The sequence below is a fragment of the Mandrillus leucophaeus genome, unplaced genomic scaffold (assembly GCF_000951045.1).
Source record: "Mandrillus leucophaeus isolate KB7577 unplaced genomic scaffold, Mleu.le_1.0 Scaffold186, whole genome shotgun sequence".
In the NCBI taxonomy this organism is placed as follows: domain Eukaryota; kingdom Metazoa; phylum Chordata; class Mammalia; order Primates; family Cercopithecidae; genus Mandrillus; species Mandrillus leucophaeus.
Window position 1 is genome coordinate 6,352,959 of NW_012101876.1, and position 27,920 is coordinate 6,380,878.

Sequence of the window (27,920 nt, forward strand, 5' to 3'; positions counted from 1 at the left end):
ACAGACACTATTCACCACAGCATCAGGACAAGTCCATCAAAATCCCAAGAGAATGCCTAGAGGCAAAGCATATTAGGGCTGGACCAGACTTGGAGGTTGTTCACTGAGGCTACTTAACTAGGGAAAAAATTCAAATCACTGACCAGAAAAGGAGTCAATTATAGCTAGAAAAGCAGGGCTGCACAACAGGTATAAAGAGTGAGGCAAGCTGTAATCAGGGGAATGAGGTATGAAACCAGGATGGTCAGGAGCAAATACATGTGAGATGAATACAGTAGGTTGGGGCAAAAAATTTTCGACAGTGGTCATTAATGACATGAGGATGTTGTAGACCTGCTATTACAGAAACCCTGATTGCATGGTACAGAGACAGACTTGGTAGAAATGTGCAAGTCCTTACTTCACATTAAACACATGAGCAACGAGATCCAGCCTTGAGGAAGGGAGAGCCTCCAGAGAGGAGTCTTAGATGGAACCTGGAGTGTTGGAAAAAATTACCAGGCAGGATACATATTATGTATACGGGCAGAAGCTCAATCTTAAGTGCTTAACAACAAAAGATGCAGAGGGTGCCATGGAAGCCACATAAGCACTCAGCCTCATTTCTGGCCCACCAGGTGCCAGCAGTGTGACTCAGTCACAAGCCCCATCAGATGGTAGAAGTGGGACTCTTGATTTATTTCCCCCAACCTAGTTATGGTGGATTCAGGCATCTAGCCCCTCACGACTCAAAGTGCAGTCTACTTTTCGGCATCAGCATCAACTACCACCTGGCTAGAAATACAGGCCCCACTCCCAAATGAGTTGAATCAGGATCTGCATTTGAATAAAATCCCAACATGCTTTATACCAGACGGGAGTTGACAGTAGTCTAACAGTAGATGTAGGGATGTGTATATATGAATAAGAAATGGAGTTGCTCTACTTTCCTCATGTTTCCTCTTTTATTCCCCTTGGCTACTAGAAGATTACATTTGGGAGAAGCCACTTCCCCTCTCTGGATCTCTGTTTCACTACCTATGAGGAGATTAAACTAGACTGTATCTATAAGAGTCCTTCTCTGAGATGTTCCCTGATCTTGGATTCTAAAGGCTGGCACTTGTATGAAACCAGCAGTCCTGCTTTCTGGAAAAAGTCCAGCACCATTGTTAAGCAGGAAATTTTCTCCTGTGTGGTTCTGCCAAAACAAAAGCTCAGACTATTATTCAGATCTGGCTGGGCAAGAGAGATTTGTCAACTACGTGTTCGTTCAATGATGAAACAGCTGAACAGAGTCCTATACAGAAAACACACATTGTCTAAGTGACAAAGAGTAATGTGGAAACATCAGGGCCATCTTCTGGCCTTTGCTAGTTCTTTGGTTAGTTTGTTTTGTTTTTGTTTCTTTGTATTTTTTGTTTGTTTGTATGTTTGTTTTTGAAACAGGGTCTCACTCTGTCCTCCAGGCTGGAGTTCAGCAGCATGATCAGGGCTCACCGTAGCCTTGACCTCCCAGGCTCAAGCGATCCTCCCACCTCAGACTCCCAAGTAGCTGGGGCTACAGGCATGCACCACCATGTCCAGCTAAATTTTTTTTTTTTTTTTTTTTTTTTTTTTTTTTTTTTTTGCCAAGACAGGGTCTCCCTATGTTGCCCAGGCTAGTCTTGAACTCCTGGGCTCAAGTGATCCTCTACCTTGGCCTCCCAAAGTTCTAGAATAATAGGCATGAACTACTGTGCCCAGTCTAAGTTTATTTCATCATTTAACTTCAAGGGTGACACTGTTCAGTAACACACACACACACACACACCCCAAAAAAAAAAAAAAATCCCTGGGGCAAATTTAGGACCATATGGCTGGTCATATCAGTGAAAAGAGAGCTCTTCTTGCTCTAGGCCAGAGGTTGGCAAACTACTGCCTGTATGCCAAATCCAGCCCACTACCTGGTTTTGTAAATCAAGTTTTACTGAAATACAGCCACACTCATTCATTCATGCATTGTCTATTGCTGCTTTCAAGCTACCACCGCAGAGCTGAGTAGTTGCAACGGATTTTATAACCCACAAAGCCTAAGACATTTACTCTCTGGACTTTTACAGAAAAGTTTGCCAACCTCTGCTATAGACTAGAAATGAAGGAAGTAAAGTTTATGTCTTCAAATCAATGATATTTCGTCTAGTTTATGAAGATTTAAAAAGGATACAACAGATAACTTTGAAGCTAGCTTTCCACTATAGCATGGTCTAATGATTACAAATAAAGGTTTTGACACAGGACATGCTAGATTTAAAGCCCTCCTTCCCTGCTTACAAGTTGTATAATCTGATTAAGTTGTGGAGGCTCTCTGAGCCTCAGTTTCCCCTATAAAACAGAATATTGATATTCCAGAGCCTGAAGATAATCATGATAGTCACCCCAATCACTCCTGGGATAAGGGTGTAATCATCCCAGAACCAAGAACTGATACATTCATTACCAAAACTGCAGCCTGACCAAAAGGCACTTGTTGACAAAGGGCAAGTAGCTGATTGCAGGTGGCTGTCATGGCTCCCAAAAGCTTGGCCACAGAGTTTAGCACCAATATGACATGTTAATCAAGCTAAAGTCCCTCATGCATTCCACAGGGCAACCCTCTCTGAGAGGGAGGGATTTAGACCTATTAGACATGTACATTCAGATTATCCTGTTCATCCTCAAGGAATTTCCAGCATCTACAGAAACAGCAGATCACCTACCTCCTTAATTAACCCCTTTCTATACTCACTGGTGTATACAGACCTGTCTCTTCTTGCTGTTTTATGAGTTTTTGGAGGGCAGGGACCAGGTCTGATTCTCCTAGCACAGTATCTGGCCCATCATAGCTGCTCAGTGTGTGTTTGCTGAGTGGACTACAGAACCTGAGATTATAGTCAATCTGTTAATATCAATAACCGACTCACTACAACTCACACACACACACACACCCTACTGGTCATTCTCAGCCAGGAGAGCACATGCAGTGTAAAGAGACCAACAGAGACACCAGATAGTTATAGACATCTCTGAAGCAACATGTCCTTAAAACAGGATCTGTTTTGGCACCACAAGGTACCCCACAGCCCTCAGTGCCTACAAATAGGATAAATACTGTAAGCTCTGTATCTGTCTTTCACCACCTGAGGAGCAACAGCAGTTAGGTGTTCAGATGTAAAGTGTGAAGAGCAAAAGTTTCCTCTGCTGAAGACAGACAGAACCTCAAATGAAAGCTAAAGATGCTGGCTGTCCCCCACATAGTGACACCTAGAGTAACGTGGAAAAATGGTCCACAGAGAATAGTCCATGATCTGTACAAACATCCAGAGAGCTGCTTTCTCCCATGACTTCCCACAGGTCTGACTGTCAGAAAGTAGAAGCAAGACGGGTGAAAACAGAGGAGTACCCGCTATGCTGTCATTTCAGGTCTGCTCTGGAGAAGAACATGGGCTAAGAATTCTCTTTTATGATCTGAAAAAGCTGTCTGAAGTTCCTTCCAAGTTTATCAGCCTCCTAACTGGAGCTTTAACAAAACCTGGTATGGTACAGTCCTAGTGTGCCAGTCCAGCTTTCCTCACCTGGCTGTGTGAGTCACTTAATATCTCTGGACTTAGGATTCCTTACCTATGAAAGGGTTGAGACGTAGGATTCAGTTTTTTAAAAAGGTATGTAAATCACACTACCTAGCACAGAGCAGATGCTCAACAAAATTAGATCTTTGCCCCACTTCTTAAGTCATGGCAGGAAGAGTCTTCAGCTATGAATTGACAAAAAGCTAATGAACTAAAATAGAAGCTTATGTTTGGTTCAGTTTTGTTATTGATTCATCTCCTTTAAGGTGTCCTGGTCAATGAAATCCTCAATCACATGAAGAGAGCAACTCAGATGCCAAGCTACAAAAAACTTATCATGTATTCTACAGTAAGTATTTTTGTCTTCATTTAGCATCTATTTGTTCAAGTGTATGATCTCTTGAAGCACAGGACCTCATCTTCTTTATCTTCGTTTCCCCATCACCTCGTACGTAGTAGGCACTTGCACAAAGCTTTTAGAATTAAATGCATCATTCTGGCCTTTAAGGGATTTATAATCTAAACTAACAAGAAGACGAACATAAACACTATACAAAACGGTACGGAAATGCCATGCAGGCAAGTGCTTTAGCGCCTCAGAAAAGCTAGGCATCCCTTCTGTTCCAAGAGGGTGGAGAAGAGAAGCAGAAAGGATTCCTGGACAAGGCAGCACATCCAAGACATCAAGATGAAAGGGCTTAGTAAGTGCTCCTCACTAGTGTGTAGGACAAATAAAGTGAATCATTAGAACATAGTGGAAGGCCAGGAGTAGTGTGTGGAAAAGGTGGTACCAAATTAGTGGATATTAACTGTGCTGCTCAATATGGAATCTAGTAGCCACAAGTAGCTACTTACATTTCAATTAATTATGATTAAGTAGAATGAAAAATTAAATCCCTCAGTGTATTTGCCACATTTCAGGTGTTCAATAACCATATATAGCCAGTGGCTACTGAATTGGACAGCAAAGATATACAACATTTCCATCATCAAGGAAAGTTTTTTAGACAGCCCTGATATAAAGTGTCAGAAGTTTATGCTGGATGGCAGCTGAAGGGCCATGTTGTCCTACTGCTTCTTTGTTTAATTGTAGAAAGAAGCAAGGAAGCAAGGGAGAACCCCCTGTCAGTGTTGGCTCAGGGAAGGCAGGGCAGGAGTGACAGGATAGGAGCAGCATTTTGGAAATTAATTATTTTGTAGAATGACTGGATGTTGGGAACAGGATATGGTGTAGAAAGCTTTTGTGATAGTCTAGAAAAATGGGGATATGGCCTAAAATTAGGGCAGTGACAGGAGAGGAAAAGAGGTGAGCCAGGTTACAACGAAAGCTGAGTGTGCATTCTCAGTGATGAATTGGAAGTAGGTGGAAGACAATGATGTGGAGGGTGAAGCCCCAGATGAAGTCTAGTTTTCAGTTCTCAGTGGCAGGAAGGAGGTGGTCCTGGGCTAGGTAAATGTACCGATTAGACAATAGGTTTGAAATGCCACAGGGGCATCTAAGCGGAAAACTTCAGATGGCAAAGAGAATAGAAGGAGGAAAGAGAAGAAGGACTGCAACTCAAAGTTAGAGCGACATTTGGGAGTAGAAAGAAAACAGAGCAAGAGATCTCAGAACAGGCTTTCATCTTGGAGAAGCCAGGGAGAGAACAGTCTGAGAAGCCAGGGAGAGACACCGTGTTGGGGGAAAATTCTGCAATTGTATTATACATTCAAATAGCTGCCCATGGCGTCTGGGATGAGCAGGTAAACAGGACATAGCGTGCTGACTCCTTTCACTCACGTCTCCATGACGAAAGGTTTCTCAGCTGCGGCTGGAGAAAGAAAGTCATGTTTTTATTCATGCAAGAAGGTGAAAGAGGTGACTGAAGTTTGCTTATTATCAGGAGCCCTAAATGGTATAGACTAGGGAAATAGTCCTGGGCAGGAGCAGAGTGCTTCCTGGAGACAGACAGGCCTGAAATTAGTCATTTCTGCCAATTTTTGTAGTGTCTAATCTGATTTCTAGTTTTAACTTATGGTGTGACTTCCAGCATGTCATATCTGTAGCCCCTTTTTTTTCTCTCTCTCTATTAGATTACTTCTAACCCCTTTTGAATATGTGCATACTGCCAAACAGTTTAGGCAGCCAAATGTTATCCCAGTTTTGTAGATACGGAAGTTGAGGATTGCCTAAGATTACATAGCTAATCAGTGGCAGAAAGGGGGTTGAAAACCACTCCCCTATACCTTCCAGACACTCTGGGGTAAACATTTAGCTTTACAATTATTTTTCAACTGCACCCTATACTTTCTGGTATTTTATCTTCCCTAAACATTTAAACCTCATATATTCTTCCACAACTTTAAATCACAGATGATGCTAATCTATAGAAAAATATAATCTAGCATTAATGTGTTTGAAATACTTTGAAAGTATTTCAAAAAGGCACAGCACTTAAGGAGACTTGATTCAAATTTACTTTCTTCCATTTTTGGGTTATATGACATTAAGCAAGTTGCTTAATTTCCCTGGGTCTCAATTTCTTCATCTTTTATTATTATTTTTTAAATTATTTTATTTTATCGAGATGGAGTTGCACTCTGTCGCCTTCTGAGTGCAGAGGTGCAATCTTGGCTCACTGCAACTTCTGCCTCTCGGGTTCAAGCAATTCTCCTGTCTCAGCCTCCCAAGTAGCTGGATTTACAGGCCCACGCCACCACACCCAGCATTTTTTTTTTTTTTAGTAGGAATGGGGTTTCACCATGTTGGTCATGCTGGTCTCGAACTCCTGACCTCAAGTGATCCGCCTGCCTCGGGCTCCCAAAGCACTGGGATTACAGGCATGAGCTACCACACCCAGCCAATTTCTTCATCTTTTAAGTGGAAATAATGATACATATCTGAATCGTACTGCCTAGCACACCGCTAATACGCAACCAAAATCTTTCCTTCTCTACTTATTAAGTCATTATGGGGCGCATGGGAAATTGAATTGAATCAGAAGCCATCATGGTGCTCTACAAGTGTTTCATACCTATTGAATGTGAATCTGAACAGGCTTGATAAAATTGATTTCAATCTCTGTAGCATGACACTACTGTGAGTGGCCTACAGGTGGCGCTAGATGTTTTCAACGGACTCCTTCCTCCCTATGCTGCTTGCCACTTGATGGAATTGTACTTTGAGAAGGGGTAAGTGACTAAGTGCTTTACAAAACCAGTATCACTGGACCTTAGGTTTCATTATTATTATTTTGGGTTAAGGGTTGTGTGCCTGTTTGTCTTTGATTTGGTTTTATATTCAGAGGGAAGAATGGTGGTAACAAGCTCTTTGCTAGTCATGTCTCTTTTTTCTTTTTCATGAAGACTTTTATTGGAAAATAACATGCACAGTAGATGAAAAATTTGGGAAATAGCCTATGTAACAGAAATTACATTTTTTAAAAAATTAAGGTATTCTAAGAAGTAGGCATGTATTATATATATACTTGGCAAGAGAAAAATTTATTGATGGTTATAAAATATCTTTTAAATTAAACAATTCAAACATATTCATTCAGCTTCTGATGATTCATATCCACAAGTCAAGATTCTTAAACTTCTAACTGGTGTCTACCTCTTTGTGACCTGATGTGGCCCTCACCAGATGACCACGGCTTATCTTGAAAACCCATTAGAAGGGTTAAAGTTAGAGTAGCCAAGTGTCCCAGTTCACCCAGAATTGACCCATGAAATCTGGTGTTCTCAGAACATGTGAATTTCATTGTTAAAACCAGGAATGTCCTGGAAAAACTGGGGAAGAATTGATTATCACAGCCAAGGTCATGCCAAAAATATTTATCTGCTGTGACAATGACATTCTCATTGGGAGGAGAAGGAGGTGTTTGGGACAAGTTACCAGACTTCATGGGATATTATTAGTGAAATAAGAGCAAGGAAAGGGCTGAGTTAAGGCAGTGACCCCAGAGTTTATTTCAGGATTAGTCAGGGAGATCTATTTTGCCTTTCCCTCAAGGCATTCACAATAGCTGCACCCCAACCTGACTGCAGTCACATAGGGACCTGGCTCAAAAGAGCCCATGCTTGTTTTAATGATCTGCTGTCGCCATCTTTAAATTGTAATAATGTTTAAGCAATGGGCCCTGTATTTCATTTCGCAAATTTTGTAGTCTTGGATGTAACTTTCTGGCCCCTGAATTTGTAGAGTAAGAAAGTAACAGCACAGAGACTTCATTCTCAACCAATATCTTCACTGCTTACAAAGAGAGCTCTGCACAGTTAGAGAATGGCAGATACATTCTTTATTGAACCTCTAACTAGGTGTCAGGCACAATGAACTAGAACTAAAATGTGGTCTTAGTTAACCTTGCTCTCAAATATCTAGAGTCAGAGTGGAGAGATAAGACCCACAAAATGGAGATTGGCCAACTAGAGCAGAAAATGGGAATGAAAGGACTAGAGACATACAACCCTCTCTTAATAACAAGTCCAGCACAAGTCTGCCCTTCAAAAGGCCAGTTCTGGGCACAGAGTTAATAAATCCAACCAAATTCCAGGATCAGCTTCAGGAGCAGGCACCATCTCCTTTGGGATAAGACAAGAGAAGCTACTGACTCTACTTGTACCTCCCTGTTTGGTTTCTGGACCCCAGTGGTCCAGAGCTTGCTTTCTGGACGCACAGAAGCATTTTCTCCCACTGAATTGCCTTCTCTTACCACCCTGAGTTAAATCTATATTATGAATCAAGTATGGAGTATTTTTTCAACTGAAGGCCAGTGACGTACAGAAAATAATTAACCAAGGGTCACATAAAGGTCAAGACCAATTTGTTGCTATATTAGGATTTTTTTTTTATTGGCACTCTAGGGAAATATCAAAGGTTAAACATGATTGCTTTTAAATTAGGAACAAGGAGGCTTCGAGTTAATAAATTCTGTCTAAGCCTGCTTATGGTGATTCTGGCTATGAAGTGATCTCACATTGTCTTGTGAGAAGATATGGAGAGAGATAGAAAGAGAGAATATTTTAGGTTTTCAGCCACCTTAAATATGTAAACTGTTCAGGTTGTAGAAAAGGTAGCTAAAAATATTCTTTAAAGATTTAATTTTGGGTTAGATACAGATTTAAAATCATAGACTATATAAAATAATTCATTAAGTTAATATTGTTTTGTTTCACTTTTACATTTTATAAAATGATTTTATCTAAACTCTTTGTATGCATCTTTTGCTTGTGTCTTCACCACTAAAGCTAATTTTGAGTCATTTAAAATTGTTTCCCACATATATTCACTAATAAGGGTAATTTTGTCTTCTATATAGATGAACCTCACATTCTTGAAGGCTTAACCCAATGAAAGTTAATTTCACACTTATCTAACAGTACAATGCAGGTGTACATTAATAGATGAGATTCACACGTGGTGATTCAGGCACCCAGGGTTCCCTTTTTGGACCTACAGTTTCAAGAGTGCCATGCTCACTTGCAGGCAGCTTGTAGAAAGGAATGAAAGGGTGAAGGCAGCAACCTGCTTATCAACCACGTCAGCTTTTTAAAAGAGACACATATCATTTCTACTCACTTTCTACTGGCTAAATTAGTGACTTGGTTCCACCTAGGTACAAGGGAGTCTTGGCAATGTGGTCACTTCTGAGCCATAATTCAATTCTATGGAAAGAGAATAATGGAGTTTGATGGAGTATTGATCATCTAGGCCATATCATCCTAAGACAGAAGATGCTGTTACTGAAAAAGTTATTCCAAGATATAAGCATCCATTCATATAATATTAGGGAGGTTTTTGTAAGTTTTATAGACATTTTATTTTATTTTATTTTATTTTATTTTATTTTATTTTAGAGATGGAGTCTCGCTCTGTTGCCCAGGCTAGAGAGCAGTGGTGTGATCTCAGCTCACTGCAACTTCTGCCTCCCAGGTTCAAGTGATTCTCCTGCCTCAGTTTCCCGAGTAGCTAGGACTATAGGCATGTGCCACCACGCCCAGCTAATGTTTGTATTTTTAGTAGAGACAGGGTTTCACCATGTCAGCCAGGATGGTCTTGATCTCCTGACCTCGTGATCCGCCCGCTTCAACCTCCCAAAGTGCTGGGATTACAGGCGTGAGCCACCGCACCCGGCATTATAGACATCTTATAAGTGAATATTTGCAGTTACTATGTTTATATGGCTTTTTAAAGTGATGTTTTAAAAGGCTTGTTTATAATGACATCCAAAAGTAGCCATTGGAAGGTTACCACCAAAAGAAGGATCACTAAATCCTACTTGAGTTCCCCTCCTGCCTCCTTGATTAGCAAATGGCTTCCATAAGCAACTCATGGTGGTTTAACTGAGGTTAATTTACACCATTGGACTTTCCCAAATAGTACATTGTTGTTTTTGGGGGGGTTTTTTGTTTATTTTTTTGAGATTAAGCATTGAGAGAGCTCTCCTTAATGTGACACAATGGAAGGACTGGAACACATACCCACATCTTTTTTCTGAGGAATAATTTTCTGATACAGTCTTGCTATATATTCAAGCACATATGTTATGTATTATTCAGTTCCATGTTTATGGCCTAGTTAAGGAGAGGGGAGATACATTCAGAAGAAGGACTGAAAGAAATATTCAAGAAACAGAAAAAAAAAAAAAGGAGTAAATGAGAAGCCTATAAAGAAGGGAGGAGGAGAAGGAAAACCCGACACCCCCACCTGCCTCCCACTTCTTATCCAAAGGCTCAAAGTCACACCCAGCTCCCTGCAACCATCACTTCTCACCACCTCCTCTGATTTTGCATCCTGGTGCCCACCTCCTATGTCCCTGTTCATCTAACAAACAAGCCCTCCCATTTCCACCCTGCAAATCTGTCCCGCCTGCCCCAGTCTCCCCATTTACACACCTAAATTGGCTAAAATCTCCCCATAAGTTTTTCCATTAGTCCCTCAACTGTCATGTAATAGTCCAGGTGGAAAGAAATTCAGTGGCAGTTCAACAACAAAGAACTAACAGAGCTCTCTCCTCTGCCTTTGTCTGCCAGGGAGTACTTTGTGGAGATGTACTATCGGAATGAGACGCAGCACGAGCCGTATCTGCTCACGCTACCTGGCTGCAGCTCCAGCTGTCCTCTGGAGAGGTTTGCTGAGCTGGTTGGCCCTGTGATCCCTCAAGACTGGTCCACGGAGTGTATGACCACAAGCAGCCATCAAGGTACTGAGGACAGTACAGATTAGTGTGCACAGAGATCTCTGCAGAAAGAATAGCTGCCCTTTCTCAGGGCAGATGATGCTTTGAGAACGTACTTTAGCCATTACCCCCAGCTTTGAGGAAAATGGGCTTTGGGTGATTATTGTATGTTTTAGGGACCCCCAACCTCAGGCAATTCCTACCTCTTCACATGCCCCTTCCCCAGCTTGCCGTAAAACTTGCCTAAGTTTTGTTTTGTTTTTTAGTATTACTGTAAAGGGGCAGCAGTCCCAAATATAATCAGAGATAAAACTTAGGTCAAAGTTCATAGAGTTGCCGTAAACTATATGACTGGCCACACAGGACCTTTTGTATTTAAGGATTCTGAGATTTTGCTTGAGCAGGATTAGATAAGGCTGTTCTTTAAATGTCTGAAATGGAACAGATTTAAAAAAAAAAAAAATGCACAATCTAGGGTAGGAGCAAGGAAGGAAAGATGTGAATAGGCTGATGGGCAAAAAACCAATTTACCCATCAGTTCCAGCCTTCTCTCAAGGAGAGGCAAAGAAAGGAGATATAGTGGAGACATCTGGAAAGTTTTCTCCACTGGGAAACTGCTACTATCTGTTTTTATATTTCTGTTAAAATATATGAGGCTACAGAACTAAAAATTTTAAAACTCTTTGTGTCCCTTGGTCCTGGAACATTTATTTTCCTTTTATAAAAACAAAAATCAAACTTTACAGAAAGATTTGATGTATGTAATACATATAGCAGCTCTTGAAGTATAGACATCATAGCAAATAAGTCATCTGATGAGAACAAGCTGTTTGAGCACAACACATCAGGAAAGAGAGCACCACATGATGGAGTTTCTCTAGACGCTCCAGTGATAATAGATGTTGACTCTAAAGTTGATTTAAGGCCAGGCGTGGTGGTTTACGCCTATAATCCCAGCATTTTGAGAGTCCGAGATGGGAGGATCGCTTGAGCTCAGGAAGTCAAGATCAGCCTGGGCAACATGGTGAAACCTCGTCTCTACATAAAATACAAAAAATTAGATGGGCATGGTGGTGTGTGCCTATAGTCCTCAAAGAAGATCACTTGAGCCCCAGAAGTCAAGGCTACAGTGAGCCAAGAGTGCACTACTGTACTCCAGCCTGGGTAACAGACTGAGAACCTGTCTAAATAAATAAATAAATAAATAAATAAATAGTTGATTTAAGAAAGGAAGTATAGGCCAGGCACAGTGGCTCACACCTGTAATCCCTGCATTTTGGAAGGCTGAGGCAGGAGGATCACTTTAGGCCTGGTGTGTTCAAGACTAGCCTGGTCAAGATAGTGAGGCACTGTCTCTACCAAAAAAAAAGGAAGGAAGGAAGTGACACATATCAAACTGAAACAAAATTAGAAATGTAATTATGTTCTAAGTGCCTCCAAGTTCAAAACTTATTAGAAATGTAATTATGTTCTAAGGGCCTCCAAGTTCAAAACTTATTGGAATGTTGAGAGTGTGGTTACGAAATATGTCAGGAGGACAAAAGGAATGTGTAAGTCTAAGTCTTTAATGCCGGTATCTTCAGAAAACCTAAGCAAACTTACAGGTCCTGCTGAAACTGCCCACTTTGCAAGAAGAAATCATGTTCAAATGACATTCTTAAGAGTCTTAGAGCTTTGCCATGTGGCAGATCTACATGCGTCTAGAGAACACCGTGCTCTATTACCATTATGGATAAAGATGGGATGGTTTCTAGAGATGGTTTCTACTGGATGCCAGAATCTAGAGCAAAGCCACCCCCGTTCCTGGTTGGTCACATGACTGACAAAGACATCGATTGATACGCTTCTTTGTGTTATTTCCTTCCCAAGTAAATGTCTGTCCTTGGGTCCATTTCTTATGCTTGTAACTGTCTTCTAGCAGTGAGCCAAATGTAAAACAGCGAATAAAGTCATTATTAGGAAGTTCAAAAGCATGGCTTTTATAATGAACTTTAAAAAACGTATGTGTGTGTTTAATTAAAATAAAACTCCTCTAGGCAGATTTCAGGAACTCCCTTTGTGTCTAGGGTTTTTGTTTTAGTATAACAAGATGGAAAATATTAATATAAAGTAAAATGATTTGACTGGCTTAAATGAACATTTTACATTGAAAATGTAGTTTGGACTTTACCACTTCAGATAAAGGCAAAGCTGTGGATGGGTCTGCCTCATCTATTTAAGATGGAATTTGCTGAGGAAACACCCTCAGGAAGTGCACAATATACTAGGGAAGTAAAGAGATACATACTGGAGTAAAGAGACACAAACACAGAAAAACCAGGGCTATGTCTTATGACTACACAGGTTACTGTGGGAACAAGAGTTACCCAGATTTGGAGTGGGGGAAGTAAGGAAGGTCAGGGAAGGCTTTCTGAGGAAGGTAGCAACTGCACCATGTAAAATCAGTTTGAGGCCGGGTGCAGTGGTTCACGCCTGTAATCCTCGCACTTTGGGAGGCCGAGGTGGGAAGATCACCTGAGGTCAAGGGTTCAAGACCAGCCTGGTCATCATAGTAAAACCCCATCTCTACTAAAAATACAAAAATTAGCCAGGTTTGGTGGCACGTGCCTGTAATCCCAGCTACTTGGGAAGCTGAGGCAGGAGAAGTGCTTGAACTCAAAGGCGGAGGTTGCAGTGAGCCGAAATCGTGCCACTGCACTCCAGCCTGGGCAACAAGGTGAGACTCTGTCTAAAAAAATAAAAAATAAGTTTGGATGGAGAACTTTAATGGTGTGGTGCAAGGTACTAGAAAGGTATTTATCAAATGTCCTAGTGCCTTAAAGCTGGAAAGGAGAGGAGAGTTACTCATCAGAAGGTTCAGTCTCCAAAGAGAGTCCCACAGGTTTCATTCAATGGGCCATTTCTAAAAAGATAAAATATCAACTCCACAAGGATTTCATCTGGTGTGTTCCCTGCTCTATCTGTCCTCAGTACCTAGAAGTATCTATGCCAGGCATGGATTGGTGCTCAATAAATATTTGCCCAATTAATATATAAATTTGTTACCTTTGGCCAGGTGCAGTGCCTCAGGCCTATAATCCCAGCACTTTGGGAGGCCGAGGCAGGTGAATCATGAGGTCAGGAGATTGAGACCATCCTGGCTAACACCATGAAACCCCATCTCTACTAAAAATACAAAAAGTTAGCTGGGTGTGGTGGCGGGCACCTGTAGTCCCAGATATTCAGGAGGCTGAGGCAGGAGAATGGCATGAACCCGGGAGGCAGAACTTGCAGTGAGCCGAGATCGCGCCACTGCACTCCAGCCTGGGCAACAGAGCGAGACTCTGTCTCAATAAATAAATAAATAAATAAATAAATAAATAAATAAATTGGTTACCTTTTCTCCCTGAACCTACTCTTGTCTATCTTGATGAGCAGCAATATCTAGTAACTTAGGAGTTATTTTTTACCTTACCCTCTTCTTCATTCTCTATAGTCTCTCACCTCCTCTTGTCAAATCTACCTGTGGTATGTTTGTAGAATTCTTTCCCTCAAAACACAAATAACAATTTAATATGCAGGTAGAGTGAAATATGATTAAGCAGCAAAAAATGTTAATAAAAAGAAAAATGTAAGGGTTGATGTGCTGCAGCCCGCTTATACAGATCTCAAGAGTAGAATGTGTACATCAGTTCCCAACTCTCAGTTCAGCCACTTCACTTGGGCAGCTCCAATGTGGCAGGAGTATTTTCACCAAAGAAATTAAATGCTACAAATCTTACCAGCACGCCACTGGTTTGGGCTCATAGAAAGTTTGTTAAGAGTCTGTGACAAGATGTGGCCTCTAATACAGTGAGTTCAATATTTGAACTTCTGTAAAGAAAAAGATTCGATTTATTCAGTATAATCTTAGAGAGAGATGCTAGGGACAGCAGGTAAAAATGTCAGGGAGACAGATTTTCATTCAATGTTGGGAAACTCCTGAGATAAGAAGTGCCCATTAGGCTGGGTGGCCACTCACCTTAGAAGAGAGATGTTACAGAGAAGGTTGAAACATGGAAGGCTGTAGGGGTTGAGTAGCTCATTAGTTGGGCCACCAAATCTAGCAAATAAAAGTACAGGATGCCTAGATAAATTTGACAAATGGCTGTAACTGCCAAATTTTTGTAATTCATTGGGAAAAAAACAGAATACAGGACACTTAGGATGTTCTGAAAAAGCCGATACAGGAAGCAAGACAAAAATCATTAAATATAGGATATGTCCTATATATACAAGATACTTTGCAACCCTACTCCTTAGAGTAGGGGGTTCCACCCATGAAATTCTACCCACAACTATAAGCAGTGTTTTTAGCTAGTGCCAGTAGACTCACTTAACCAGATTCCAGATCATATCAATTAAATTCACCAGAGTCTGCTGGAAAATTCACAAGTCTAAGGCCATAGCACGTTGCTTGAAAATAATAAAATTTGTCAAACTGCTTCTTTAATTTCAAAATTTTACTAACACATTCGGACTTTCTTCACTAGTGCTCTCCCACCCCCTATCTCAATGTTCAACTCTAATTATTTCACAAGAAGGAGACTTACTGGTGGGAAGTCCCAGTTTTCTCTCATTATCTTTGTAAAGCTGAGAATCTGCAGCACAAATACACATGCCCAAGATTCAACCCTGAGCTTCTTAAAGGCAGGAACCATCCATGTTTCCTCTTTAGTCTTTAGCCAGTAGACAATGCCTAGAACCTTGTGCCTTCAATCACTATTTGCTAACTGAATACATGTTCAGCCCTGCATACCTGGCCTGACTTCTTTGTGGCTGGGCTCAGATGTCAGAAGCCTGGAACTCAGTTTATTTATAAATAAGAGAGAGAAGCTATGAATGAGCCTCAAAAGTGACGATACTGTAGAGACCCAATCATTGGCCATCTACACATTTGTATGTGCCAACATGTCTCTATGATTTGACTTCTGTTTTCAGCATAGTTGCTTTGCCATTCTCCTGTTCCTCCATTGCTATTAAAAGCCCTTGTTCAATCATATCCTTTGTTCAATCATATCCCTTGTTCAATGATATCCAGCACCGCTCCTCCCTCAAAGATGAGGCCATCTGATTATAACACCTGTTTCCTCATTCTTGTTGCCATTATCTTCAGTTTCTTGGAATATATCTCATCATTTGCTAAAGACATTGGCAACTTGCTTTGGTATGCTCCGATTCGCTCCTCACTCCACTACTGCCCTAAACCTAGGCAATTCTGACAGCTATAATGCTGACCTGTCCCATACACTGCTCACCACGCCAATACCTAAGCCTCTAGATCAAGTCAGTCACATGGTTTTTTCATTCTGATCTGTGAGTAGAGCTGAAGCAAGCAAAAGTCCAAGCCTATTGTCACCATTTCAAACGATGAATGTTGACATTTCGTTCCATCCTCAACTGAGTCAATGTTTCTTGGTAAATGTATTCACCTCTACTGAACACTTTTCCTACTCCCTGCAGGAAGGCCTGTTTGTCCCAAATGTCTGATTCCATTTTGTTTTCTTTATTCTTATAAGCAAGACAATCCATTGATAAGTCTTTTAAGTTCTACTCTCACAACCTCAAAAATGTCTCAGTGGCTTTAACTTTCCTTTGCTGCTGTCCCTCAGGAAACCATGTTCCTCCCTGCATGGGCTGACCTCACTGTGAGTGTGAGCCCATCTCCACAGTCTCCTCAGGACCCCAGAGAATCTTTTGGCTAACTTCACTTTCTTCCTCTGCACTGGCTCCTTCCCTTATACTATGAAAATGCCCAAATATCCTCTCATCAAAACACCCTCAAGTGCTTATTCCACCTCACTCTCTTCAATCCCAATTTTCTTGAACTAATGATTTACATATTCTTGTAGTATTTTCTTACATCTGTCTTATGCCTTAACTATTCTATAAAATTATGTCCACCCTTCTGTCATCTCTTTTTTTTTAAACTTCTCTTTTGAAAGCCGTCAGTGTCTAATTCAGTGGCCTTTCTTTCCTTGTGAAGCAGCTATTAGTATCCCCAATTTACAGAGAAGAAAACTGAACCTCAGAGGATAACATGCCACAAGTAATAGGATCAGGATTCAAGCCGAACACTTTCCAATATCCGATTTCTACCATATCATACTCACTTTTCATTCCACGGTGTCTTATAGACTACTTTCTTAGACCAATTTCCAAAAATAGGATTGGTGGGTCAAGATACATGATTATTTAATAAGCCATAGATTTACTGAGTACCTATTATGTACTCAATATTTTCCTATGTATCAAGCATTAAGCTTGCCGAGTAAACAGCAGCAGACAAGAAGACTGTCCCCATATGGCTTGCAGACCTTATGGAGAAAGGAGGGGTGGACAAGGAAATAAATAATTAAATCAGCCCTAACAGCAAAGTATGGTGAATTCTAGATGAAGGGCATACAGGAGAAAATACAGCACAGGCAGTTAGCCTAATGGGTCAGAGGAGGCTTCTTGGAGGAGTGATGTTCAAACTGAAACCTGAAGGAGAAATGGTACTAAGCAGGTGGGTGAAGGTGAGGAGAGAGGAGGATGTTACAGACAAAAGAGGAGAATGCATAAAGGCCAAGAGGCTAAAGGCAGCATAGAGCACTTTGGGAACTGGAAAAAGGCTAGTGAATGTGTGGACGGCTGAGGCTGCAGAGGCAAGCACTAAGTGCTCCACAGGTCAAGTTGAGCTGTTGTGCTCATGGAAAGGTTTTAGGGAGAGGACAGATGCTGTAACTGGCTTCTTGTTTTAAGAAGACTCTTTTCAGTCATTACCTGTACTAGATCTCTCTGTAGTAAGATACAATTGATCATGTTCTCTTTTCTCAGTGTCTAGGACAATGCTCTGCCAAACTCCTGAAATATTTTACAGTACAAAGAAGCATATCATTTAAAAATAAATAAATAAATATCACAGGGAGAGAAAGCACGTGCACTCACCTGAGTCTTTTCTTTGTTCTCGGGTTCCCCATTCCACATTCAGTATGAGCCAGTATACCCAGGCCTCTGTCTTCTATGTCTACAATCCTTATTTCCCCATCTAACTGTAGAATTCTTGACCTGTTTTGTCAAGCTGCCTACTGATAGTCTCTATCAAGATAATAACCTGTCTCAATCCCACACTGGAGACAAAACAAATTATCTTCTCTACTCCAAACCGATTTTTTTTGTGGTCCCAATCTCAATTTATCTTCTCAGTCACCCAAACAAGAAGCCACGAGATTGCCTTGACCACAGCTGTTCCCTTACCAGTATACGTAGCCTGTTACTAAAGCCTGTTAATTCTACTGCAGGAGCATCTCTTGAATTCCCTCCTTTTTATTCCCAGGGCCACAGTTTCAGTTCTAAGCCCTCAGTGTCTTATTAAAGGTATTTCCAATAATTCTCTATCAGGCCTAACGTATCTCCACCATCCTATCTTTTCCACAGCTTTGCTTTTCTTAAACACAGAGTGGGTGGCCAGGCACGGTGGCTCATGCCTGTAATCACAGCACTTTGGGAGGCCAAGGTGGGTGAATCACCTGAGGTCAGGAGTTTGAGACCAGCCTGACCAACAAGGTGAAACCCCGTCTCTATTAAAAATACAAAAATTGGCCAGGCGTGATGGCAGACGCCTGTAGTCCCAGCCACTCGGGAGGCTGAGACAGGAGAATTGCTTGAACCTGGGAGGCAGTGGTTGCAGTGAACCAAGATTGTGCCACTGCACTCTAGCCTGGGCGGTGGAGTGAAACTCTGTCTCAGAACAAACAAACAAACAAACACAGAGTGGGCTCTATCACTTCCATATGTAATAATTGCTGATGACTTCCGTTTGCCCCTTGTCAAACCGAGCACTTTAAAAACTGGCCCCTGGCCAGGCACAGTGGCTCATGCCTGTAATCCCAGCACTTTTAGAGGCTGAGGTGGGAGAATCACTTGAGCCCAAGAGTTTGGGACCCACCTGGGTAACATAGTGAGGCTCCATCTCTACAAAAAATACAAAAAAATTCGCCAAGCATGGTGGCACGCATCTGTGGTCCCAGCTTCCCCCGGGAGGCTGAGATGGGAGGATTACCTGGGCTCAGGAGGTTGAGGCTGCAGTGAGTAGTGATTGCACCACTGCACACCAGCCTGAGCAATGGAGTGAGACCCTATCTCAAAAAACAAAAACAAAAACAAAAACAAAAACTGGCCCCCCATTTACCCATATGGTTTCACCTCCCTGAAGTCTGTATTCCAGTCACTTGTAACTCCTCATTACGTCCTAAACATGCCCTTGTGAAACTCTTTCTGTCTCATGGCAAAGTCTTACTCACCTGGCAGGCCAGCTCAATTCTCAGAAGACTTTCCAAACTCTTTATCTTTCAAATAGAATACACTCTGTTGACTGCAACTTTCTCTTTGTTTCAATAGCATTTCTTTTGCACCTCCATTTTAGTAGTTATCACAGTATCTTGTAATTATCTATCTGGTTCTCCTGCTAGACGTTGAGCTCCTCAAGGGCAAAGATTATGGAACCTCAGCACCCAGCACAGCCTACCTGGTACATGTGTGCCCACCACATGTCTAGAAAGGAAAGAAGGAAAGATAAAGAGCGGAAAAGCATGTTCCATCGGACTGCTATGACAACACAGTCCATAAAAATAACTGAAAATAAATTTCTAAATACAGAGTCAGCCATGAAAATAGATTTTTAAGGATCACTAGTATCTGCCTTCCTCATTTCCATTGAGTCCTTTCTTTCCTTCTTCTATTTCATTTAGTTCACTTAAACTTATATTAAATCCATCTGCAGTTCTAATGAGACTGTCTCTCAGGGTATAACTTAAAGTCACCTTTTCATGATGCTAAGAAGCATCCTGGCATCATCAGAAAATACTGGGCTAAGAGTTGGGAACTTATAAGTTCCAAGTCATTATGTTTTTCTACAAATATTTATTAGTACTTGTTATGTGTCAGATACTGTTCTGAGTGCTTGGGATACATTCATGAATAAAAAAGACAAAAGTTCCTGCCTTTGTGAAGCTTATGTTCTATTAGAAGGAGAGAGGGATAGATAATAAATAATAAGCATAATAAGTGTTTTGGAAGATGAGGATCACAATGGCCAATATGGGGTGGAAGTGAAGGAGGATGTACAAGATGCACTTTTAAATGGGAAGGTCTCACGGAGATGAGATTTAGGCAAAGAAAGCATGGGATGTGTGGGAGAGCATTCAGGCCATGATAACAGGTTTAGCAAAGTCACTAAGGCAGGCCTGCTTGGCATGTTTGAAGAACAGCATAAGGATTATGAGGCCAGAAGTCAGCGAGTGAAGGTAGAGTGATGGGAGAAGAAATCTGAGGGGATTCATAGGGGACAGATGATGTGGATCTTCATAAACCATCATCATTAGAACTGTAGCTTTTATTCTGATTGAGGTGAGCATTCATTGCAGACTTTGTTTTAAGGAGAGAAGTGGCATGATTTGACTTGAAGTCATTTCACTGCTATGTTAAAAATGGATTGTGGGCCAGGCGCGGTGGCTCACACCTGTAATCCCAGCACTTTGGGAGGTGCAGGTGGTGGTGGGTGGATCACCTGAAGTCAGGAGTTCATGGCCAGCCTGGCCAACATGGTGAAACCCCGTCTCTACTAAAAATACAAAAAACAAACAAACAAACAAACAAAACATTAGCTAGGCATTGTGGTAGGCATCTGTAATCCCAGCTACTGGGAGGCTGAGGCAGGAGAATCCCTTGAACCTGGAAGGCACAGGTTGCAGTGAGCCAAGATGGTGCCACTGCACTCCAGCTTGGGCAACAGAGCAAGACTCCATCTCCCCCCACCAAAAAAAGGATTGTGGCCTTGTGGCCAGGTGTGGTGGCTCACATCTGTAATCCCAGCACTTTAGGAGGCTGAGGCAGATGGATCATTTGGGCTCAGGAGTTCGAGACCAGCCCAGGCAACATGACAAAACCCCATCTCTACAAATAATACAAAAACTAGCTAGGCATGGGGGTGCATGCCTGTAGTCCCAGTTACTAGGGAGGGTGAGGTAGGAGGATCACTCGAGCCTGGACAGTCAAGGCTGCATGAGCCAAGATCATGCCACTGCACTCCAGCTTGGGTGACAGAGTGAAACTCTGTCTCCAAAAAAAAAAAAAAAAAAAAAAAAAAAAAAAAAAAATTACAAAGGAGAAAGGATAGATTGAAACAAGGCAACAAGTTCAAAGCAGAGTGGTGTCAGAGACGAAAAGAAGTCAACGTTGGAATATATTTTTTGGTAGGACCAATAGGATTTGCTGACAGCGTAAGCTGTGAGAAAAATAAAGGAGTTAAAAAAGACTCCAAGAATTTTATCCTAAGCCAACAGAAGAAGGGAGTTCCCATCAACTGAGATGAGGGAAGGCTCTGGGAAAAGCAGATTTGGTATGGAGAATGAGGATGGGGAGATCAAGAGTTCAGTTTTGGACTTGAGATTGAAATGCCTATTAGCTATCTAAAGAAACATATCAGGTATACAATTGGAGATATGAGTCTGGCGCTTAAGATAGATGTCAGAGCTGGAGATTTATATTTGGAAGTAATTACTGAATAGATGGTTTTTAAAATCATGAGAGTGATAAGATCCCAACCCCAATAACTGTAACCAGATTATCTAATTGCTCTGCTTCTTACTTTCCTCATTCTCTTAATGATAATGTCAGGTGAAGTCAGTGATTTTTACCTGTGTTCTATGGTGCACTAGGGTTCTGTAGAAAGAGGTGATGGGATCAGAGGGATGTTTGCTCTCCCATTGCCTAAGCCAACAAGAAACCCTATATTTTTACAACGAAAAGACATACATTTAGAGGTGGTACAAACTGGTATTTCTGATGTGTATACTATAGTGGCCTAGGGTGCGTGTGTAGGAGAGTAACTTTCCAGATGAAATAATGATTTAGCATCTCATTAAGAAATGGCCCCAAATATCTGCTTTTACTGGTCAGCTATCAAAGGAATATGTGTAAATAAAGGTGCATATTAGCAATAGTACACAGTTATGCTAGAAATGTTTGCCATAGATAAAATGTGCACAAGATCTCCTCTCTAACAAATATTTACCTAAAAATCAAATTTAAGAATCGAAAGATTTCATTTCTTTTAGATCCAGTTGATTGCAGTTGAGCATTCAGAATTTCCTTTGACCCTGAGATCATGGACAATTGGTAATTTAACTATAAAAAAATGCATAAAGTTAGTGCTATAAGAGGACTTAGAAGTACTTCAGCTAATTACCCTCCCTTTTCAGTGGGGAGCTGAATCTCAAGGGTCAAAGGTTATGCAGGAACTGGAACCTAGGTCACCTCCTGACTCCTAGTCCTGTGCTCTTTTTACCACACACAATTCTGATTTCAAGGCCTCTTTAGAAACTCCTCTGAAATTTGCAATTAAGACAGAAAGCAACACTCACATGTGATCTTCATATTTTCCTAATGCATTAATTTTACATTAATACTTTTCCTATTTTCCCACAGTTCTAAAGGTCATCTTTGCTGTTGTCTTTTGCCTGATATCTGCTGTCCTAATGGTACTGCTGTTTATCCACATTCGCCGTGGACCCTGCTGGCAGAGAGACTCCTATGGGAACATCTGAACAGACAACTGGATAAGCCAGGCCAACCTCCTGTGACACAGCATCTCTCAGTGGTACCGCATCTAAAGGACAGGCTTTTGCCATGTGGGCATTGCCGTCCTCACACCCTGCCTTTTGAATCTGCCTAGAGCAGGGTCTGAACTCACAGGGACCCACAGACAGCTGCTGGACTGACAGATGAATGAACACCAAGGTTACCTAGGTCTTCTCATCATGGAGTGGTAGTGCAGGCTGCTCGTTCAGCTAGAAAGAGGCTGTTATGCATAGGATGGTTGTATTCTCCGCCACAGTTGTCCAGAGAGAAATAAGAAGCCAAACTCTAATCAGCCTTTTACCTGCAAAGAGCGAAGGATGAGAAGGTGGACAAAGACATAGATTAGAAAAATATTGGATATTGGGGGAAGTTAGACTAGAAGTAGTATTATACAGGGTGATTCTTTTTTTTTTGATATGGAGTCTCGCTCTGTCGCCCAGGCTGGAGTGCAGTGGCCGGATCTCAGCTCACTGCAAGCTCCACCTCCCGGTTTTACGCCATTCTCCTGCCTCAGCCTCCCGAGTAGCTGGGACCACAGGCGCCTGCCACCTCGCCTGGCTAGTTTTTTTGTATTTTTTAGTAGAGACGGGGTTTCACCGTGTTAGCCAGGATGGTCTCGATCTCCTGACCTCGTGATCCGCCCGTCTCGGCCTCCCAAAGTGCTGGGATTACAGGCGTGAGCCACCACGCCCGGCCCATACAGGGTGATTCTTATGAAAAGAAGACCCAATCATAAATTATAAGTAAACTTTTTATTTAGCTATTAAGTAGGTTTAATATACATACACACACACATACACACATACACACATACACACACACAACTGAAAAGAAATTTCTACCCAGTGTTTGACAGTGGAAAGATTTCTGGATGTGTGTCTATATATTAACACACATACGTACACATATCCATATTTAAAATGCCTACAGAAGAGGTATTTAATTCTCAGAAACTGTGGAATCACCTACTTCATATATGACTCAGGTCATCTGCTCACAATTTCTATAGTGGGGAGTAAATGGAAAATATACATGGCCACTATTAGATACCTCCACTATCAGATCTGGATATTTTTAAAGTTTCCATTGTTACTGCATTTTAAAATTGTAAGATCTTACTTTCATAAGGGCTAGTCTAGCCCTAATGAAATAATAGTATACTCTAATTGCCACAATATGTCTGAATTTTACAGGTAGTGCAGTAGAAAAAAAAAAGTAGACTGAATTTTACAAGTAGTGAGGTAGAAAGAAAAGTGGACTGAGGGTTGACAGCCCACTGTCTCAGCTCTGCACTGGCTTTGGGCTCATGACTTAGAACAAATTTTTTTATATCTTTTTTTTTTTTTTCCCCAGACTCATGGTCTCACTCCGTCACCCAGGCTTAAGTGTAGTGGCATGATCATAGCTCACAGTAACATCTAACTCCTGGGCTCAAGCAATCCTCCCACCTCAGTCTCCCAAGTAGCTAGGACCACAAGTGCACACCATCACACCCAGCTAATTTTTTAATTTTTTGTAGAGACAGGATTTCACTATGTTGCTCAGGCTGGTCTTGAGCTCCTAGCTTCAAGCAATCCTCCTACCTTGGCCTTTCAAAACACTGAGATTATAGGCATGAGCCATCACACCTGGCCTAGTTCTTTTATATCTTTTACCTTGGTCTCCTAACCTAAAAATGAAGAATCTGAATTAGATGAACATAGAAGTCACAGCTAGCTCTCATATACTGTGAGTAATTTTTCATTTTATACTCTAGATGAGTCATTGACCAAGCAAGCACTGTCAAGGATGGTAGTATTGTGGCAAGTTGAAAATGTATGCTAAACAATTTTAATCTGCCCTGAACCACCAGCCATTCAGTTGGTGGGACATTCAATCTCACTCCTCAGTAGGGTTCTCTACCTCTTCAGGTTCAACTAAAGGTCCCAGAGTATAGCTGGTGGGAGGAGTCAGAGAAGAGTCCTCTAGACCTCTGTCCATGCTAGTCTCTGTTAAGTTCACCATCCCTGCCCTCATGGTCTTCTGATGGTAGGCAGGGGATATCTGTGCCATTGCTCCCAGGATTATATGCTTGGAGTCCACCAGTCTGAGACTGTGCAGTCCTGGGGCGATACTTTTGCCTGGCACAGAATCGCCCCCAACGCCTCCCAGAACTCAACTCCATCTGTTAGTTTCAGGAATCTTCCTCTCCCCTTGGGTCCAACAGCTTCTACCTGTTAAGTTTCAAGCACTTACTTTCTATATAACTCTCACTGAGCCAAGGTTATTGCAAACAAAAGGCTAAGAAGGAATTGTCTTCTCTTGCTTGGCAATGTCTGCTTCCTGATGCAACACAAAAAACACCTAGGTAAAAACAAAAAACACAAGATGTGGCTACGTTCTTAGCTTGGGAAAGGGAAAAATATCTAGAGCAGCAAGAATAAAGGACAAATTACTGCCTTGATAAAGTAGCCAGCCATATCAGTACGTAAGCCACAATATCTTGTGCTAAATCAACAAACATGGATGAGAAAACTATTATTTGCTAATCACTGACCTAGATGCTAAATTGTCCATCCCAATTGTGATTATTAATGGCTTGACTCCAACACCGACCTTATACAGAGTTGGTAGAATGTAAAAGTAAGAGCTTTCACAACACTTTTTCCATATCATTTTTTGTTTGTTTGTTTGTTTATGAGAGAGTCTTGCTCTGTAACCCAGGCTGGAGTGCAGTGGAGTGATCTTGGCTCACTGCAACCTCTGCCTCCTGGGTTCAAAAAATTCTCCTGCCTCAGCCTCCCGAATAGCTAGGATCACAGGCCCGCATCACCACACCCGGCAAATTTTTGCATTTTTAGTAGAGACGAGGTTTCACCACGTTGGCCAGGCTGATCTCGAACTCCTGGCCTCAGGTGATCTGCCCGCTTCAGCCTCCCAAAGTGTTGGGATTACAGGCGTGAGCCACCACATCTGGCCCATATTATCTTTTAATCCTGCTGTCAGAGACATGTGAACCAGAGCAACTCCATCTAGAGTGAGGGCTACCAAAATGAGGCTGGGACTTGCTGGGCTGCATTTCCAGAAAGTTAGGTATTTCCAGCCTCTAGATGTTTATGGTTAAGGGAACAAATTAATAATGTTTACTAAACAGACCCAGACTTGGGAGTGTCCAGATATCCTGATATCTGGAAAACAAAGGCATTTCTAATTTTGCTTTAAAGATAATAATATTGATTCTTGCAAAATATAGTAATTAAGAAATCAATCCTTTATCACAAACCCTTGTAGCAGAGCACATCTCCCTATAGATACAGCTTTGTACCTGCTTTATCACTATAGAGCATTTAGCACTATAGAGGCTGGACGCATTCCTCCTCTTACTTTTGGGAACATCCTACTCTGTCTATGGAGTAGCTGTACTTTAACTACTTTACTTTCTTTATAAGCATGCTTTTACTTTGCACTGCAGACTCTCCCTGAATTCTTTCTTGTGCAAGATCCAAGAACCCTCTCTTGGGGCCTGGATCGGGACCCCTTTCCTGTACATATTTCTGGGGATTGCAGAAGGGACTATAGGGCGGAAACCCCTGGTAAGTGGTGGGGTCCCGTAACACTGCCAGTAACTAAAAGGACTTCTATTTTCTGTTGGTTCTGAGGGATTTTTTAACATCCTCATTTCTCTTCCTTCTGTCATCGCTTTTGATTATTGTAAAGAGAACTCTCACTCTCAACTTGGTTTGTTTTTTCTACTTTCCACAGAGCTACTTTGTTGATAAACACTGTAATTGTTTTTCATCCTTCATAGCAGAATAGAAAATCACAACTGACAAATGCTCTGTAGTGATAAAGCAGAGAGCACGAATGTACTGTAATCTTTCTCAGGAAATAAGCTAATCGAATCACTTCAACAAGAGAGAATGTAAATTCTTTCTGATGATAAAAGTGACTTTTTCAGATGGGTCAGGGATAATCAGTCCAGTTGCCCTGATAATAAATGCAGCTTGAAAGATAATCACTAGAACTGAGGTCACCTCTGCTTCGAAATGTATTTCTCATTTGAACTACTATAGACGCTTTGAACAGGATGAGAATAAGGCAGTAATTATCACATCAATGGAGGAACATTCCTTAGCATAAAAAAACTCAGCAATGTATACACAGGAAAGTACTAAGGAAGAGTTGTAGGTAGGATATCCCTAGATAGAATGGCATTGCATTAAGAAACTATGATCATAAAAAGAATAATTTTTGTCTTTAGAAGAGTGCAAGCATTAGAGGCAAACATTTTACTGGAAGTCATTCAACCAACAAATCTTTTTTTATTTTAGAACTAGTATTTCTTCTCCCTTCTTTCACGTTTCATGAAAACATGAAAAAATCAGTCATGTTTTCTACTCTCCCAACTTCCTTTCTATCTTGTTCTAGTATGTTGGCATTGATTACTTCTCCATTTCCAGGGAGGTTTCTTAGTAAATGAATGCCAGAGTGTTACCATTTTCTTTTTTAAAAACTCTCTTTTCAGAAATCTCATTTGAGCAATAATGGATGTGTGCAACATTTTGGTGTTTTAGGCCAGGGCTGTCTAATAGAAGTAGAATGAGGGCCACACATAAAAGCCACAAATGTAATTTTAAATTTTCTAATAGACACATTTTTAAAAGGTAAAAATGCAAAGATTAAATTAATTATAATAATAAAAATGGTTTAACCCAATGCATCTAAAGTATCACTTCAATGTGTAATTAAAAATTGTTAATGAGATATTTTATGTTTTTTTCATATTAAGTATTTAAAATCTCATGTGCATTTTACCCTTGCAGCACATCTCAATGCAGACTAGTCACATTTCAAGTCTCAATAGCCATGTATGGCTAGTGGCTACCATATTGGACAGTTCTGCTTTTGATCATTAGATGACAGTCTTTTTGAAGCAGAGAGAATGTGTTTTTTGTTATAATTTGTAAAATCCACTTTCAGATTATTGTGAAAAAATAAAAATCATTTTTATTTTGTGTCTACATCTTACCATCTTTGTGTGCGGTTGAATTGAAAGATTTTTCTGAAATGCTTTTATTTGTAAGTTTATCTTAGTAGCAGCCCAAACCTTTTCCAAAACTATTCTAAACTAAATGGACTAGCTCCTCTTCTTATGAAATGTCTTCAGGAGGAATTTGTTAACACGCTTAGAAGATAAGAACCACTAGATTTGGTGAGGGGTGGGGGGTGGGTAGATTTTAAAAGTTAAGTTACAATTTTGATTGTGGCTAGGTGCGGTGATTCACACCTGTAATCCCAGCACTTTGTGAGGCCAAGGTGGGTGGATCACTTGAGGTTAGGAGTTCGAGACCAGCCTGCCAACATGGTGAAACCCCATCTCTACTAAAAATACAAAAATTATCCAGGCATGGTGGTGCCCCTCTATAATGCCAGCTACTCGGAAGGTGGTGCCCCTCTATAATGCCAGCTACTCAGAGGCATGAGAATTGCTTGAATCTGGGAGGCAGAGGTTGCAGTGAGCCAAAATTGTGCCATTGCACTCCAGCCTGGGTGACAGAGAGAGACTCTGTCTCAAAAA

The 27,920-nt window shown here is 41.2% G+C and overlaps 1 protein-coding gene across 1 annotated transcript in view; it reads left to right on the top strand.

Moving 5' to 3' along the window:
* The window catches only part of ACPP (acid phosphatase, prostate), a 57,868-nt gene extending 35,152 nt beyond the window's left edge, over positions 1-22,716 (top strand). The window contains 4 exon segments of the mRNA XM_011977982.1: positions 3,830-3,912; positions 6,631-6,734; positions 10,578-10,747; positions 22,211-22,716. Of these exon segments, the coding sequence (XP_011833372.1) occupies positions 3,830-3,912; positions 6,631-6,734; positions 10,578-10,747; positions 22,211-22,329 (476 nt within the window). The 3' untranslated portion in view covers positions 22,330-22,716.
* Positions 22,717-27,920: the final 5,204 nt, after the last annotated feature.